Genomic DNA, 17,801 nt, shown 5'->3' with positions numbered 1-17,801 from the left:
TGAAAATTGCCTCTTTGATACAATAAAAACAGAAAAATCTCACCTGCCTTTAATGCCTCGCCTCGTTCCTCTAAGGTGGCTGTCAGCTGGGCATCACGGCCAAAGGAGAGAGACTGAAGCACTGGTATGAGTGCTTGAAGAACAAGGACAAGAAGATTGAGCGCTGGCACACCCTGCTAATGGAGAACCACATTGCCAGTGATTAACCTCTTGCTGAAATGTCTCACACACACACACACACACGTTCGTAGAGCATGAGTTTAACTTACCTCACTGTTTTGCATTTATCTGCAAATGCACTTTTCTCCTATTCCTCCCACTTCACACATTGCATCAAATGTATTTTATTTTGCATACTTTGTTATCAAGAGTTTCTGTCTCTGTGTCTCTGTACCCCGGACATCTCTCAGTGATGCTGCATATTGTTTGAAACACACTCGGATACAGAAAATGGAGCATGAATTGCACTGGCTGAGAAAATGAATAGCAATATGTTACAGCAACTGAGGCCAAAAATAAGAAAAATTACCGTTAAGGTGCCCTGAAATCTTAACTGTGCTCATGCCTGGTGTTCATTTCACATCAGGGTTTCATCAGTCATTACATGTAGTTATGAAAGTGTAACTCTTGAATTATAATAGCATGCCGAACGTTTACCATACAGCTACTACACCTTCAACTGCCCTTAACGTTATGATGTATATAAATGAATCCATGAAGAAATGTTTACATAATGATACATTGCTCAGGTTAGGATAGACAACTGTTGCTACAGATGACTTGTAAGACAGTAGATCATGAGCTATAGATCAACTTTATGCCTATTGATTTTGTGGTTTGAAATGATAGCACACCTAGTTTAACAAATATTTAAGTGTTTGATTATTCAAACTGTGAATTTTTAGTTTGTGGTCATATATAGGCGTGTCTATAGAGAAACAGGATAGTGAAAATTTAGACTGATTTTTCAATAGAATTCCTAATTGTGGTTAGATTTTGCAGGAAAAGGAATTCCGTCCTGAGACCTTGACTCCTCTGAACCTCTCGTTCACATGGGCACCTCAGAGGTTTTCTAATACAGTGTTTACAATGGACGCACATAGTCAGGTGTTCTCCTGGCTATTTTGGCGGTGTCCTTTAACCAGGAGAGAAAAAGGGGAGCGGGTTGTGGCTTGTGCAGCTTTACTTGCATGCACTGTGCTCATAACCCCTTCGTTCACTTGGGGTGATCATGGTCCACTTTTATCCCCAATACACCTTTCGCACAAAATATGGCGTCTTTCCCTCTGCTGCACCTCCAACCTTAAGGCTTTGGTACGTGTTTATTCACTAATCACAGCAAATTTAAGGAAGCACACCTTAAAAAGTGGAATGACCTCAATTTATACTGCTGTCTGCAAGTTATCCCAGTGTCAAAAAAAACATTGAGAAAAAAATAAAATAATCCTATGCATGAAATGTCTTGTGGTTCAAGATATATAAAGATTTGTAAAATAAAGGAAAAAAAAAAACAAAAGACATTGTAATTACAGTGATGTTTACACTTCCTCCAAACCACAATCTTGGTCATATTTGATACACAGCAGATAGTATTCTGCATGACAATTGTGTATTATGAATAAAGTGCTTTGTTTGCATTCACACAAAGACCCATCCAAGCACATCAGCAGAAGCCCTTAAACACTATCAGTATAGCAGACATGATGTAAATGTCGTTCTTGCAAAGTGATGAAGCGATCGCACACAATCAATTCCCTCCCATGTCTTATATTCTCTGTACAGTCATTGCCTCTCTGTGGCAGTGTCAGAGACACTCATACATCCTACTATGTGCCACTCCAGCTTCAGTGATCAACAGATGATCCTCAAGTGTTGTGAAGAAGAAAAAGGCTTTTCACTGAGCTAAAACCTATATTTGTGTTTAACTTGACTTTACCATTTCAGCGGAATGTTGCCTCTCTATTCTTAGTATTTGTAAATAGGTAGTGCATGCTACGAAAATATGTATGTTTGCAAAAGCCTTTGCATGTAAACATTTTGCAGTTTACACAAACCAATAAAGTCTAATTTAAAAGAGAAGTCTGTTGTGTTTTATTTAATGCAAATCTTTAAATATGTGCATTTTCTAACCACCATAACATTGTACACTAATGAGTCTTGGGAGTCTATTACTGTATGTCTAAATGGTATCTTTTTTTTTTTGCTAGGTTAATAGGAGCCAGGCTTGTTTGACAGGAAATCCTGGCATTTTCTAAAATAGCATTATTTTTGCCCGTGTTTAAACTCTTACACATATATATAACTGTAAACAAATCACTTAGGATTTTTGTTTAATTTCACAGATATCTGAAAATTGAACAAATTTCTTTCTAAAATGTGTTTTCCCTGTATACTACTCAGAAAATCCTTCAGTTAGACACGCCTGAGGCTGGCACAAAGGAAGAGTGTTTTATTGTGAAGTAATAAGTTAATTAGTAATTAGCACTGTTGAGCTATATTTTGCATTACCATCCAGGATCTCTTGATAATGAGACCAAGTGTCTGTTCAACACCGCTGTTAATAGGTAACAGTGAAATAAAACAATTGATGCAAGTTCAGCCTCCAGGTTGAAAAAACTACCAATTTATGTTTTTTTATTTTTTTTATTTTAATGTCATGCATCAGCAGGTCAGAAAAAAAAAAAATACATGTAAAACAGTGTAATGTGGCCATCTAAATGATAAACAGATTGTCCCTTGCCTACCTCATTCTGGAGCACATCTATAGTGAAAATGGCTTAGGGCAGTGGTTCTCTAAAGATTTCTGTCCTTCTCACCAGAAGGTTAAAGGTCCTCTGCAATGGCCTCATGCTTAGAACTAATTCCATTTTCCCATTCTTCTCCATAATACCCAATACCAGGTAGTTCTGTCAGATCCAGAGGAACTCTTCTTTATTGGTGTCTGGGGCACCATTGATATTGGAGCAGTTTTTCCGAATTGGGTTGTGTCTATTGAACCATTATTAATAATGGAAATGTACTCATTAATCAACAGATTAATAAGCAATAAACATAAAGAATGTGTTAGATTTACTACAAAATTTACAAAAATGCTCATAAGATAAGCAGAAGAAGGAGGTCGTGAGTTGTGGAATGTTATAATAAGGAAAATTGGTAACATAATTGAATACCAACTTGTATGAATTTTTAACAACCATATTATGGAACAAGGTATGGTGTTTTAAGTACTAATTCCAAATGTAAAACTAGGATACCATACAACACACATGTCAAACTCAACTACCGGGGTCCAAATCCGATCCTTTAGAGCATCAAATTCTGGCTGAAAACGATAGAAAAAGCATCAAACATTTTGTAAATTACCAACTAATTCAGTTGTAGATATTATCTCAAATACACAAATTGAATTAAAATCCACAATATTTGCAGAGCAAAGTTTTCCAGTTCTTCTATCACATGATGGCAGCCATTTTTAATCTTAAATTGTTGAAAGAACTCTCAATTTTTACAAAATTTGCCAAATGTTCCTCAAATTATTCCACAAAATTTCCCCAATTTCCCCAAATCAGGGAAAATTAAGTGAGGATACTGCAGGGACTGATATACTAACATACTTTATCATTTATATGTGGAAGTGCAAACTAGGGCACATTATTGTTGAGTTTTGTTTTTCCAACCTAAAATCTGTGGCTCAAACAGCTCCGTATTTGGCCGTTGAACTAAAATGAGTTTGACTCCCCTGCTATATAATATCCACCCACTCATGTCCCTGAGCATAACCTAAATATTAAAGCATTATAAATCCATACATTGGGTCATGGTTTTGAGTGGGATCGTCTTGTTTCATCTTCTCACGTATTGTCAAAGAAGTCAGGTTCAAACAAATAGTATAAGTTTGGGTTGCAATGTAAAGGGTACTCAATTTTTTTTATTCATTTATTTAGAAAACATAGGCATTGTTTTTTTTAGTTTTTTTTTCAGAATATTGCCATTTTTCAAATTTTGAGGTTTTTTCATTAGAAGGTGAATAAGACATTTTTTTTGTCAGAAATGTGCAATTTTTCCCTTTTTCTTTCATTTTAACTTGATTTTTCTCCTAAAAGTGTTTGACATGCACATCTCAAAAAATTAGAATATCATGAAAAAGTTTTATATTTTTGATCATTCATTTCAGGAAGTCAAACCCATGTATGATGTAGGCTCATGGCGCATAGAGTGAAATAATTCAACCCTGTATTTTTGAAAATTTTGATGATTATGGCTTACAGATAATGAAAACCCAAAATTCAGTGTCTCAGAAAATTTGAATATTACATAATATCAATAAAAAAGGGTATGTTAAACAAAAATGTAAGGCTTATGAAAAGCATGTTCATTTCTATGCACTCAATACTTGGTTGGGTTTCGTTTTGCATGAATTACTGCAGCAATGGAACGGAAGCCCAGGGTGCTTTGATAGCAGCCTTCAGGTCATCTGCATTGTTGTCTGATGCCTCTCACCTTCCTCTTGACAATACCTCTTAGATTCTCTGTGGGGTTCAGGCCAATCAAGCCCAGTAACACCATGGTCATTGAACCAGCTTTTGGTACCTTTGGCAGTGTGGGCAGGTGCCAAGTCCTGCTGAAAAATGAAATCAGCATCTCCATAAAGCTTGTCAGCAGACGGAAGCATGACGTGCTCAAACATTTCCTGGTAGATGGTTGCGTTGACTGTAGACTTCAGAGAACACAGTGGACCGACACCAGCAGATGACATAGCAGTCCAAATCATCACAGACTGTGGAAACTTCACACTGGACACAAGTAATGTGGATTCTGAGCCTCTCCACTCTTCCTCCAGACTCTGGGAGGTTGAATTCAAAATGAGCATGCAACATTTATTTTCATCTGAAAAAGGACTTTGGACCAATGAGCAACAGTCCAGTTCTTTTTCTCCACAGTCCAGGTAAGACGCTTCTGACGTGGTCTCTTGTTCAGGAGTGGTTTGACATGAAGAATACAACATTTGTATCCCATGTCTAGGATTCGTCTGTGCGTAGTGGCTCTTGATGCGCTGACTCCAGCCTCAGTCCACTCCTTGTGAAGCTCCCACAAATTCTTGAATGCATTTTGCTTGACAATCCTCTCAAGGCTGTGGTCATCGCTTTTGCTGGTGCACCTTTTCCTACCACACTTTTTCCTTCCACTCAACTATCTATGAATATGCTTGGATACAGCACTCTGTGAACAACTAGCTTCTTTAGTAATGACCTTTTGTAGCTGACCCTCCTTGTGGAAGGTGTCAATGACTGTCTTCTAGATATCTGTCAAGTCAGCAGTCTTCCCCATTATTGTGTAGACTACTGACCCAGACTGAGACCATTTAAAGGTTCAGGAAACCTTTAAATGGTTTAAAGGTGTTTTGAGTAAATCTAAAACATTTCCTTTAATACAGTGTGACTGTTAAAGGTGATTTATGATTGTGTAAAACGATACAGTGTGTAGGTTTACTTGTATTATATCCTTTTGTGTCTTTATTTGCATGTTTGGTATTGAAGTAATCTAAAAGTAATCCAAAAGTAATTAGTTACATTACTTTAATAATATAGTGACAGAGTAAGTTACTGATTTCATTTTTTAACAGGTAACTTGTAACTGTACTGGATTACTTTTTTAAAGTAACCCTTCCCTGAACATAGCTGATACTAGCCACTGCAAGAAGGAATCATGTGATCAGGTATCGACTAGTCACCCTGGACAGAAAGACACGTGCTGTGGGCGAGTCATTGCTTTGACATTGCTTTTACTTGACAGCTTGAGCCATGAAGTGAAATCAATGTCAAAACGCAAATGGAAAACATAAAGACAAAACAAAAAAAGCAACGAAAAAATGGGAAAAAAAAACAAAGACAATACAAAAAAGCAATGACAAAATGGAATAAGTGAAAGCAAAACAGAAAAAGCAAACACAAAATGGAAAAAGAATACGACTACATTTGTATATTTTTTTTTTATTACAAAGTGTCTATTGATACGGAAATGTATCAATAGACTCCACCTACAAGTGGATCACAGACTTCCTGTCTGACAGGAAGCAGCACGTGAAGCTGGGAAAAACCATCTCTGCTCCCCGGTCCATCAGCACTGGATCTCCTCAGGGCTGTGTTCTTTCTCCTCTGCTCTTCTCCCTGTACACCAACAGCTGCACCTCCTCTCACCAGTCGGTCAAACTCCTGAAGTTTGCAGACGACACGACCATCATCGGTCTCATCTCTGATGGAGACGAGTCGGACTACAGGTGGTAGACAGACCGGCTGGTGTCCTGGTGCAGCCAGAACAACCTGGAGCTCAACGCTTTAAAGACAGTGGAGATGATAGCAGACTTCAGAAAGAACCCAGCCCCCCTCACCCCCCTCACCCTGGGAGACTCTACAGTGAGCTCTGTGGAGTACTTCTGCTTCCTGGGCACCATCATCACCCAGGACCTCAAGTGGGAGCTGAACATCATATATATATATATATATATATATATATATATATATATATATATATATATATATATATATATATATATCCTATTCATCCTTTATATTTATCATTATTATTATTATTGCTGTGTTCGTTGTTTTTCTATGTTTTTTGTTTCGTGCACCAACTACCAAGACAAATTCATTGTACTGTCCTTAAAACTGTACTTGGCCATTAAAACATTTCTGATTCTGATTCTGATTCTGAATAGACCCCAAGACTATTTGTACGTTTTCCAGACCTTTAAAACTACACATACAAAAAAAAATAAAAATAAAAAAATAAACATTTTAAGGTATTTCCTGGGTTAGCATTAGGGTTAAAAATACATATACAAAAAATAAAAATAAAATAACATTTTAGAGTATTTCCTGGGTTAGGGATAGGATTAGGGCTAAAATAAAAGAGTTAGCGGGTCGCTGAAAATAAATATGAGCTAAAATAAAAATGACGGAACTTTAAGTCACGTGGTGCACTAGTCTATTCATTTTTATTTATTTTAATTATTGATTCTCTTTACATTTCCACATTTCTTTCCTTTTAATTTTGCCACTCCTCATGATACCATACATCACATGCTCGTGTCACTCGTCAGTGCACGTTTAAAAACTGAGTGTCAAATTTCTCCATAATTGCAGACCAATGAGAAGATCTCATCTTCACCAAAGCCTTCCTCACACACGCCTTTAACACGGTACTAAAATACCAATGCCACGATGCATTAGTGATTCCATTCAAACACGCACTGAACACTGAACACCTCAAAGGTAACACGGTTTTCTTGTTTTTTGTTTGAAAAGGAGAAGAAGGAGAGGAGCCGCTCTTTTATTTTGGATGAATTAGGGATGATCCAATGACTCCCTGTCCTCTCTCTGCTCTCACACAGGACTGAGTAACACACCTAGAAACTGAGATGAGAAGAAGCTGTCTTCTGCAACTTGTCCTCGTCATATCGGCCCTGGTTTCAGTTGAACCCCAGGATATGAATGGCCCGTTTTCCCACCACATCCTGTGTTTTACATCCAGCTTTGCAGACGGACAGACGCGCACCACCGTGTTGCTGGAGGACAGCGCGGGTTTGCGCTCCTTGTTCTTCGCTTTGTGGTCCGAGGATATTCAGCTGCTGTCCTGCAGGGTCAACACAGATCCACTTGTCACGGAGGACTACCACACTTTTTGCAACATACACGACACACAGAGTGAAGGATTTACAAGGAAGTTTAATGTTAGGGCTTTGGTAGCTCCGGACGCGCCATGCGCGCATGTCTCCAACAGTGGGACTGGGGGGAGAAGTCGGAGGAAACGTGCCTGGATATTCCCCGGGACGCTGTGGTGCGGCAGTGGGAGCAAAGCCATCGGATACGAAGAGTTAGGTATTAAAACAACGACACATCATAGTCTAGTCTAGCGTGTTTGGACATGAGGAAACCATCAGAAGCCCTATTAACGGGGAGAACATGCAAACCCCAACATTTAATTATCACTTTTTCTTGCTGCCCACTCTACAATGAATATTTTCTTAACTTTGAAGCTTTAAGTGTGTAGGTACCAGAGGTGTAACGTGTACTGATATATCCTAATCAAGTCACTTGATTGAAATTGTACTCAAGTACAAGTACAAGCACAAGTAAATCCTACATAAAATACTCAAGTACAAGTAAAAAGTATCTCAATTAAATAGTACTAACAATAAAAATACTATAGTTACTTTCAGTCCCCACGTTTATTTTTGGTAATAAATCTTGCCACGGTTCCCTGGCATACAGTAAACATTTGATGTATAAATTTAAAAAGGAAGAGTATAAATCTTGCACAATTGGAGCTTAATTTATTTTCCACAAAGGCATTTGTATAAAATGAAACGTTTGTCTAAATGTACAATTAAAAAATAAATAAATAAATAAATAAATAAATAAATAATAACGCGAATGAATTCAAATTAAAAAAAAAAAGGTGGTGATGGTGTGATGCTTTTGATTGTTGTCTGGTCATTATTTAATTTTTTGTAGTTTTTCAATGTCTGTTGATCATTTTAAAACAAAAAATAATAATTTGCTCTGTAATGGTTGGGTGTATAAATGTCATTAATTACTTCACTTCTTTTAAAACATACTTAAGTACAAGTACAATTATTGATATAGATATATACTCAAAAAACTACAAGTACTCATAAAAAGTACTCAATTACAGTAACGTGAGTACTTGTTCACATCTGGTAGGTACACAATATTCCTGTAATGGTCAGGTCCAGCATGTACTGCACTTTGTGACCTTATATACTGTATCAGGCCTGTACTGGGATAAGTTCAGATACCTCAGAGTTAAAAGTGAGAAACATTGTTTTTTTTTATTTCAAAGCCCAATGTTAGATGTGTATGTTTGTTGTGGACAAAACCACTTACATTTTCCTATGCTTTAAAAAAAACTCTTTAATGGAAAGATACAATATATTTGTTAACAGACCAAAGGTTTGTTTTAGTCTTAAACAAATGTATATATATATGGAATAAATATAATCAATACAAATATCACTCTCACCGACATTTCAACCAATTTGGGATCCCAACATTGGCAAGACACTATATAGGTCTCACACCATCTTCCTCCACCAATGAGTGCTTCAGACAGCTTTAGTATCATGACCTCACGGATTTGTATTTCAAGTTAATTTTTTTCAGGATTTAAAAAAAAAAAAAATATATATATATATATATATATATATATATATATATATATATATATATATCCACTATTTATTTATTTATTTAATTTTATTTATTTATTTATTTATTTATTGTTTTTGTCTGTTTTGTTATATATACAAAAAAATGCAGTGTACTTTTGATGACAGTTGTCTGTGAAATTGACATTTTGCTTATTAATTAATGCAATAAAGTATTTTTTTTTAAAAAAAGATGATTTTTTTCAATATAATTATTTTGTTTTTTCCATTAAAAAAGATAATTTATAAAGATAAAGTAGTATAAGCTTTATTATATCAATTGTTCATATGTGATATTTTAAGTGACAAATATTTCTCCTCCCTACATAATATACATGGAATTATTTTCATTAAACTTTCCTTAATGTGTTAACTTCTTCAGCTTTTTCAAGAATTAAAGCAGCTAAGAGATTTTTTTTTGTGTGCATGAAGCAGACTTAAAACCATGCCATTGTCTAATGTCACTTCACTTTTTCTCTGCTGTTCTCAGGGATGTTTGAGAGTGCAGATCGGTGCTGCCGTGAGCATGACCACTGCCTGCATATCATCCCTGCTTTCACATTTAATTATGGAGTATTTAACTCTAAATTTTACACTGTCTCTCACTGTGAGTGTGACCAAAGGTAAGACGCCAAATTCTCCCTCGAACCATCTGATTCAAAAATTCAAAGTATTCACCTCCAGGGAAAATTCTGCTGCTCAAAGCTTACACCTGCAGGCACTGCTGCCGCTCTGGTAATGGCAGTCAAATAAGGACACTTCTGGGTTTGCACTTTAAGGAATCTCTGTTGCCCTCAGGAAGCCCTGGCTTACCTTAGTTAGTTACTAAACCAGTAAATGTAAAAGCTTAGGCTGAAAAGCCAGAGGCCTTTCATATATCCACGTATTTATGTATAATAAAGATATCCTCACAATCAGCCCTGTGGGTACATTTTATTGTCAAGCTTGAACAGGCTTTGTGCTAATTTTCCGATAGCTGGGCATTCCATCCTCCCTACATATTTTAATTGTTCAAAACAACAAAGTAGAGTGTTTAAGCCCTGCATTTCATGTAGAAACATGCATAGGTATTATACTATATTTCAGAATCAGAAATGTTTTTAATGGCCATGTACAGTTTTAAGGACAGTACAAGGAATTTGTCTTGGTAGTTGGTGCACAAAACAAACAAAAAAAATAAACAAAAAACAAAGAACAACCCAGCAACAATAATAATAATAATAATAATAATGATAAATATAAAGGATGAGGGATAAATAAAGGATAGATAGAGAATAAAGGATAAATATATATATACAGTGCAGCAGATAATGTCATCATGAAGGTGGTGATCGGGTGTGGGGGGGGGGGGGTTCAGTGGGTGACTTGGGGTGTGTTCATGTGGATGGTGGCAGAGGGAAAGAAGCTGTTTTTGTGTCTGGATGTTCTGGTCCTGATGGACCGAAACCTCCTTCCAGAAGGGAGAGATTGAAACAGTTTATGACCGGGGTGGGAGGGCCTGTGGAAGACTCATTGACACATTTTATTTCATCTTTCAACACAAAAAATAACACATGGTTAAAAACGATTTGGTGACTAAATGAGAGAGTGTTAATTTTTTTAGTTGTTCATTTATTGACTGCATTAGTCCTTGACCATGGCTTGTTCTTCTCCCCCTCACACCAGGTTTCGAGAATGCCTTCTTAGTGTAAATGACAGTATTTCCAGTATGGTGGGCTACAGCTTCTTCAACATTCTTCAAGTTCCCTGCTTTGAGCTCAAGCCGCGGAAACGATGCACAGTGATGTACTGGTGGGGAATGTGAGTGGCACGCTGGCACGGATTCCCACAGCTTTCATTGAGTCTTATCAAACACAATAGTTGGTTTATTCTGTAGAAAGTAGATGCAATTATAGAGGAAGCCACAGAGGTGGATGTAGCATGTATAAACAAGTATGAAAAAACTCATAATATTGAATTCTACACCTGTGCTCTTTTATTGCTGCTTGCAATCATACCGCAATGAGTAAGGGGTGGTTAAGCAGCCCAATTTCCCGATTTGATTCAATTCCATTGCGATTATAGTCTAGATTCGATTACAAACTGATTTTAATTTATTCACAATTATATATTTAATTTTAAACTATTGTTGATTAGGGCTGGGCGATATGGTCCAAAGCTTATATTTGAATATTTTTTCTCAAAATGTCGATGTACGATATAAATCTCGATCATTTTAATTCAAATGAAGTCTTACCAGAAAGACAGTTTTATGTTAAAATTGCTTATACAAAATGCCACACAGGCACATTTATTAACTAATTGCTGCACAATCTGTGTCACCCTAGGCTTTTTCTCCTCTAAGGGACAGCACGTGTGAGTGAGTTCTGTAGTGTGGCTTGTTTAGGGGAAGGCCTGTGTTAGGACGCACTCAGTAATCCATCTAACTGTGCTTTTCATGCTGTTTCGAGAGGAGTGAAAGCAGCACTCACTATATATATATATATATATATGTGTATATTGATTTAGGCATTATTGTAATTTTCTGTATCGCCAAAATAGAAAACTCGATGATATGTGATTACAGAATCTCTCCTGGTCCTGGTCACACTGCCCTAAGCAGGCCACGGATAACATTTGCCAAGGTCTCTTCTCAGAGACTATGTCATTGTTGTGATTAGCGCTATCAGCAGCATGTGTGTGTGTGTGTGTGTGTGTGTGTGTGTGTGTGCGTGTGTGTGCGTGCGTGCGGAGCTGGGTGACAGGGGAGAGAGAGGGCTGATCACTTCTGATTTAAATAGAATCTCAAGTTTCCAGTGTGATCAAATGCTTAATATTTATTTATTACTGAGCTCTGCAACATTAACCTATGTTTCTTTCCTGTCTAAAGGTGTAAAACAGCCAAAGTGGCTCCATATGCTATCTTTAAAGACTCCCTTCCCTTCAACACCTCCGATGTTAAAAGCACCTCTCCAGACATCAGTCACAGCAGTACACCAGGAATTCCACAAAATGATGTAACCACAGTCAGTCCCAAAAGAAAAGCACCTGAAATAAAGCACACATGTGTCTCAAGAGACCCGCCCAGAGGAGACACTTTCCAAGGCAGACTGGCAAAGGAGAGAAGATGCAAAAAACATCAGCTGCTGCTTGAAGAAGCTTCTTCGCAAATGGCCCCTACCTCACCTACTCCCACCACAACTGTGGCATTAATACTCAATGCTTCTAAAAGCCATTTCTTGATGTCAAAGAGAAATACAACTAAAAAGGAAACCACAAACAGTTTGCTGGATTATCTGCCACGGAGCAGTCCTTCATCTACAACACAGCCAAATATCTCATCTGCACCACAGAGGAACATAGTTCAACACCTAGCAACAACTGCTGTGCCACAAACCAAAACCACGCAGAAGAACATACCAACTCCAGGAAATCTTTGCTGCAGATCCAGGAAACCTGCAAGAGGCGACACGTTTCAGCCTTTGTGCCAAAGCTGTCTGGAACAAGATACAGGAACTTTAAACGCACCAGCAGCAACAGCAGCAGCAGCTACACCCCTAATATCAACCAATCTGACAACAATACAGCACTTTCATCTCTCAAATATATCTGCAATAACCATTAAGACAAACAAACTGAAGACAACCAGCAAGAGACCACAGAAGCAGGTGGAGACCAGTCAAACGTGGAGAAATACAAGCCACGAGCCAATGGGAAGTGACCCCTCCCACAGCACTCGTGCAGAGGGAAGTCATCAGGCAAATTATCCATCACGTAATAAAACAGGTGAGAAGCTGCTGACCCCATTTAGCCCCCCTGCTGGGGCTGTTAGAAGCATAAATACCCTCTTTGCTCTCATCAGTACACTCATTAGGCATGAGTAATTGTTTAACAAGCCAAAAGGTGCTAATGTCGGAATCCTGCAGGACTTGTGTGAAACTCAAAAATCCTGAAACAAACAGAAGTGTTCAAGTGATTGTGTTTTATTTTGTTTGAACTTTTTGTATATCCATGCCAAGGACAACCATTATGGCCACCCTTATAAAATGCATAAAAAGTAAAACCCTTTTTCTTTTCAATGCTCTTCTTGAACCCTTTGTAGAACATGCAAAAGCCTCAAAAATGTTCTTCATTTTGTGAAGTGGAGCTTTTCTCTGGATTTACGAGGCTGTGTTTTGACATAGAGTAAAAAACTAATTGGAAGAAGGCTCTGCCAATGGTCATCAGATGCCATGGGGTTAACAATTGAGTTTAACATTAAAAGAGCAAGTTAATTATAAATTGGAATTTTCATCCATGCCTTATTGTATTTTTTAATTGATAGAGGAATGTAGCTGCATGTTGTAACTGTGGTAGCTTCTGGAATCACATAAATTCAGGGAGATAACAAAAAGAGGCTCATGGTTATCCTGTGTAAGATATCTTATTGTATAACTGTGTAGCAACGCCACCTGGAGGTGTAGTAGAGTTTCATTCTTAAATACAATAGTGGCTTTTCTACAACATACTGTATGTTATTTTCTGACATTGAAATGTTTTTGTAAAACACAACAGTTTGATCTCACTGTTGAGGTTACACCTTTACATTTCTTCTCCAACAGATGATCTGTGTGGAAGCCTGAGATATCTGGATGCTTGTAAATTCACAATTCCCTCTCTGAAGAAGAAACATGAGCTGCAGAATTTGGACTCAAAGACGGCGTATCACTGTAACTGCACCAGCCGGTAACATAAGAGACCTTAGCATTGTCAAGATTTTTTTTTTCCAATTGTAAACTCAGTAAAACTCAAGTAAGTTTGTTGTATTTTAAGTAGAATGAAGGTTTTAATTCCAAAAAATATGCACAATGCGAGAAAAATGTACTGGACAATTAATCATGCATTTTTATTTTTTTTAAAAAAGGAAAAACAAAGAAAAGTTTTGGTTTTTTTTTTTTAATTGATGGTACTGTTATGTATTTATCTGGAAGAAGAAAGTAAAGAAAGGTGAATATTTATAGACCTGTATTCAAAAATAATCACTTTGCTTCACAATCTGAAATCTATAAAACATAAAAGCTTTCTGTTTGGGAATGGAATCAAATGACACCAATTTAACAAACCAATTTAGAGGCATTGTGTGCTGTGGTATTATATCCATTTCTTTGCAAAAACATTGATTTTGAAGTTTCAAAGAAATATTTTGGTAATTATATTGGCGTTGAGCATGTAGAGCATGTTTATTTTGGGCTGATGTGGCATGAACCTATGTAACAAATGCATTGTGGGTTTATTGAAATAGCTGCTCTGAATTAACAGTTAGATGTGTGTATGTGTGCCAGTGATTATGTGTGTGCTTAGTGACCACTCCATGGTCTTACTTTGCACCCTGAGTAAGCTAAACAGACTACACTTTAGTGTTTTTCTATTCTCAAAGTATATAAAACACGTTTTTACAAAGTAATAGCTTGTTTAGAGGAGGGGTTCTCATCTGGTCCCGCCCTGGGACTCACATTTTGTCACGTCAATTAAATCGCGACCCATTTTTTTTTTTTCTTTTGTGTTTTTCAAAAATAGCTGTTGAAAACATATAATTTAAAAAAAAAAATCTATATATTTTCCTGTGCAACATGCATTTTACAGCATACCTGTCAAAAAAAAGTTTCTTTCAAAGTAAAAGACAACTCCAACATGAGAGACATTAAGTATATATTTATTTTTGACCAGCTGTCCGCGACCCACCCAGTACAGGTCTGCGTTCCACTTTTGGGTCCTGACCCACCAGTTGAGAATCACTGGTTTAGAGTTTTAAAAGGGATTTGAAGCAGCTTTAGTTTAAAAAAAACAAATTTTCTGGTTTGGATAACAGATAATGCTGATATAAATATGACATAATTATGCAGATATTGTAGATTGTATGATTAATTTGAAGCTAAAAAATAGTGTTTGTTTCTCAACAGTAAATTCATGAAACTCAATGATGCTGTCAATGACCTTATTATTTATGAGTCATTTTGTAGAAGTCAGGATATTTTCTTGCTGAAACCTGAAAGTTCTTTTGAAGGACACGTTTAGATTTACAGCTAAAACCTGCCTTTACATTGGACCACTCTTACTCAGGCAGTACATCCAAACAAAGAAAAGGTATCCCCCTAAGGCAGCCTTCTTGTTCCTTGTGTTTGCTTCAGATCACACATTACAGTACCACATCTCAGATCTTGGACTTCTTTCCTCTATATACTGCATGGAAAGCTACAACCTCACAAACAAGAATAAACTTGTCTTGTCTTTTTTTTTTGTGAATTTTCCAGCTTGGCTGTTCTGATTGAAAGCATGGAGAAACCTGGCATTCTCCCCTCACTCCTAATGGAGTTTGTCTCTCAGCTATGCTTCATGCTGCCAGAAGAGAGAATGTGCCCCAACAGAGAAAGGTTTTAAGACCTGATATGCTTATTCATGTTAATCTATGACAATTTTTTGGGTGCAACGACTCCGAGTCTGTTCCCCGTGGGATGTCTTATTACCAGTTTGCCTCTGAAACAGATTATTACATTGGCTTCTCTTACTGTCTCTTTTACAGCTGTCCTCCAGGCTTCACTGAAGCCTCTGACCTACATCGAGCACTTAAGAAGATAGAGAAAAAAGAAACTGCTTGGGTGCAAATTTCAAGCAGTGGAAGAAAAAGAGGGAATCCTGTTCGCCTTTATAAGCGATGCCTGAGGCTGCAGATGGAAGTGGATTTCATGGCAACGCACATATGATTCTTGACTAATCTGCTGCTGCTACAGTAAAAAGATTTGCAGGCGGAGAGGGCTTTCCTGTCTCTTGCCAAAGGTGTAAAGACGAATCGAATAGTGTAGGACCCTTAATTATTACAATATGTTAATTTATAAGTTATTGTAACACGCATGAAAACAAGTTTGACTGAAATAAAGCAAAAATATTTGTTTGTCTGTTGTTTTTCTAATCCCATATTTAATTCATACAATGGCTTTTTAAACTATTTGTTAAGCAAAACTTTTTTGTCCTCCTGGTATGTCATCAACTATTCAAAAAGTGAAGTTTAAAAAAAGAAAAGAAGGGCAATATCTTTTGAATCACATTTCTTTTGAGATTGACCCCCTTAAGTTCATTCAAAAATACTATGTGTATGTGTTTTCTATAAATCATTTATTCATGTAAAGTAAACCCTTTGGGGCAATTGATGCCATAGGTGCCATGCTCTCTTATATATGTCATAGGTGCCATGGGTGCCATGCACTCTTATATATATATATATATATATATATATATATATATATATATATATATATATATATATACTTATTAGGTGTGTGTATTGCCTGGCATCTGGCGAAACAATTTGTGTCCCGATACATAGGTCACGATATATCCCGATATTAAAGTATAAGGCGATTATTGAGTTTTTTAAAATATATATATGACTTAAGAAACAACTAATTTGTAAATGTATACACTTTCATGAGAACATTATGTATGAAATATATTTTATTGGCATATTTTACACTCAAAACATTGGCTTTAACATGCCATGTGCTAACAACTTCAAATAAAAAACTAACATTCAATCTGCCTGTGGCTTTTAAACCAACTTTGACTTCAGTGCAACTTAACTGAAGTATATGCCTAGACTTTCCTGGTTATTTATTATTATTTTTTTATTAATTGATATGAATGCATTTAGAATTGATCCGAGAATCGCGCAACGTAATATTGCGATTTATCGCCGAATCAATATATTTTTCAACAACCCTAATTGTTCATGGGAAATAAACAAACCCACATGGGTGATTATATTTAGGTTATATAGACACTTGATTCGTTTTTTATTAGAAATGAAACAAAACTACAAGCTATTACAAAAAGGGAAATGAAAAATAACAATAAATAATATACAACAAATAACAAAAGATGCACAAAGGAAATATCGCAGCTACCACACACAAATACAGAAATGTAAAATAAAATGTAGACAAAAACAAAAATCGCTACTCTGCAGTATTTCGAATCTCAAAAAAAGTTTTAATGCCTAGATTTATGAGTTGTAATTTTATATTTTATTCTTTATATAGTTTCAGAAATAAATTTATTTTAGAAAAAAATAATTAAGAAGTATTTACATATATTATAAATCTCATCACATTGTCCAACTGAAGTACTCTTAAAGCCCACCAGGGGGCGTGGCTGAGACTTTTGGGCAGTAAACCTATCTTACATGATCAACCTAATAACCAATAAATAAATAAAAAAATGACAACATTATTATATAAATAGGTAACATGCTTAAAAACTAATAAGTGAGCACAGAAAAGCCAAGATCATCTACATGATGAAGAAGCGATATATTAGGACATAAAAAAGACTTAGAAAACCCAAATAACAACAATCTAAATTAATACAATGATTAAAACGAGACATGAGCACAAAGATTACGAATATTTGTGGATGTGGAGGGTCCTTTAAATCCCTTCACGTGGAGCCGTGGTCTCTCCGTGCCACCGAACAGACGGACAAACAAACAAACTCATGAATTTTTGACAGCTTTCATTCCGAGCCGCGGTGCATGCTGGGAGCGGCGCGTTGGCCTCGGAAA

The 17,801-nt window shown here is 36.6% G+C and overlaps 2 protein-coding genes across 4 annotated transcripts in view; both read left to right on the top strand.

Moving 5' to 3' along the window:
* The window catches only part of LOC114469485 (rabphilin-3A-like), a 74,791-nt gene extending 73,179 nt beyond the window's left edge, over window positions 1–1,612 (top strand). For both annotated transcript variants that reach the window (XM_028457029.1, XM_028457030.1), the window contains exon 18: window positions 76–1,612. In XM_028457029.1, the coding sequence (XP_028312830.1) occupies window positions 76–206 (131 nt within the window). In that variant the 3' untranslated portion in view covers window positions 207–1,612. The remainder of the gene's footprint in view (window positions 1–75) is intronic.
* Window positions 1,613–7,152: 5,540 nt separating this feature from the next.
* Window positions 7,153–16,090, top strand: LOC114469877 (group 3 secretory phospholipase A2-like). Of its 2 annotated transcripts, XM_028457761.1 has the most exons (8): window positions 7,153–7,274; window positions 7,394–7,880; window positions 9,720–9,852; window positions 10,895–11,029; window positions 12,099–12,994; window positions 13,810–13,933; window positions 15,499–15,618; window positions 15,768–16,090. In XM_028457761.1, the coding sequence occupies exons 2-8, from the start codon at window positions 7,421–7,423 to the stop codon at window positions 15,946–15,948; spliced, it is 2,049 nt and encodes a 682-aa protein (XP_028313562.1). In that variant the 5' UTR covers window positions 7,153–7,274; window positions 7,394–7,420; the 3' UTR covers window positions 15,949–16,090. The 2 variants fall into 2 exon arrangements, with proteins under 2 accessions (XP_028313562.1, XP_028313563.1); XM_028457762.1 differs by lacking the exon at window positions 7,153–7,274 and having other exon boundaries at window positions 7,642–7,875.
* The last annotated feature ends 1,711 nt before the right edge of the window (window positions 16,091–17,801 follow it).

Source organism: Gouania willdenowi, chromosome 9 (genome assembly GCF_900634775.1).
Source record: "Gouania willdenowi chromosome 9, fGouWil2.1, whole genome shotgun sequence".
Classification (NCBI taxonomy): domain Eukaryota; kingdom Metazoa; phylum Chordata; class Actinopteri; order Blenniiformes; family Gobiesocidae; genus Gouania; species Gouania willdenowi.
Note: the sequence above shows the minus strand (reverse complement) of the source record. Positions and strands in the feature narration are given on the sequence as shown.

Bases quoted from the DNA above. Each gene is read 5' to 3' on its own strand.
- LOC114469877 (XM_028457761.1), top strand. From the start codon at position 7,421: ATGAGAAGAAGCTGTCTTCTGCAACTTGTCCTCGTCATATCGGCCCTG. The intron at 7,881-9,719 runs GTATTAAAACAA...TGCTGTTCTCAG, and splicing joins CATCGGATACGAAGAGTTAG to GGATGTTTGAGAGTGCAGAT. The intron at 13,934-15,498 runs GTAACATAAGAG...TGAATTTTCCAG, and splicing joins CACTGTAACTGCACCAGCCG to CTTGGCTGTTCTGATTGAAA.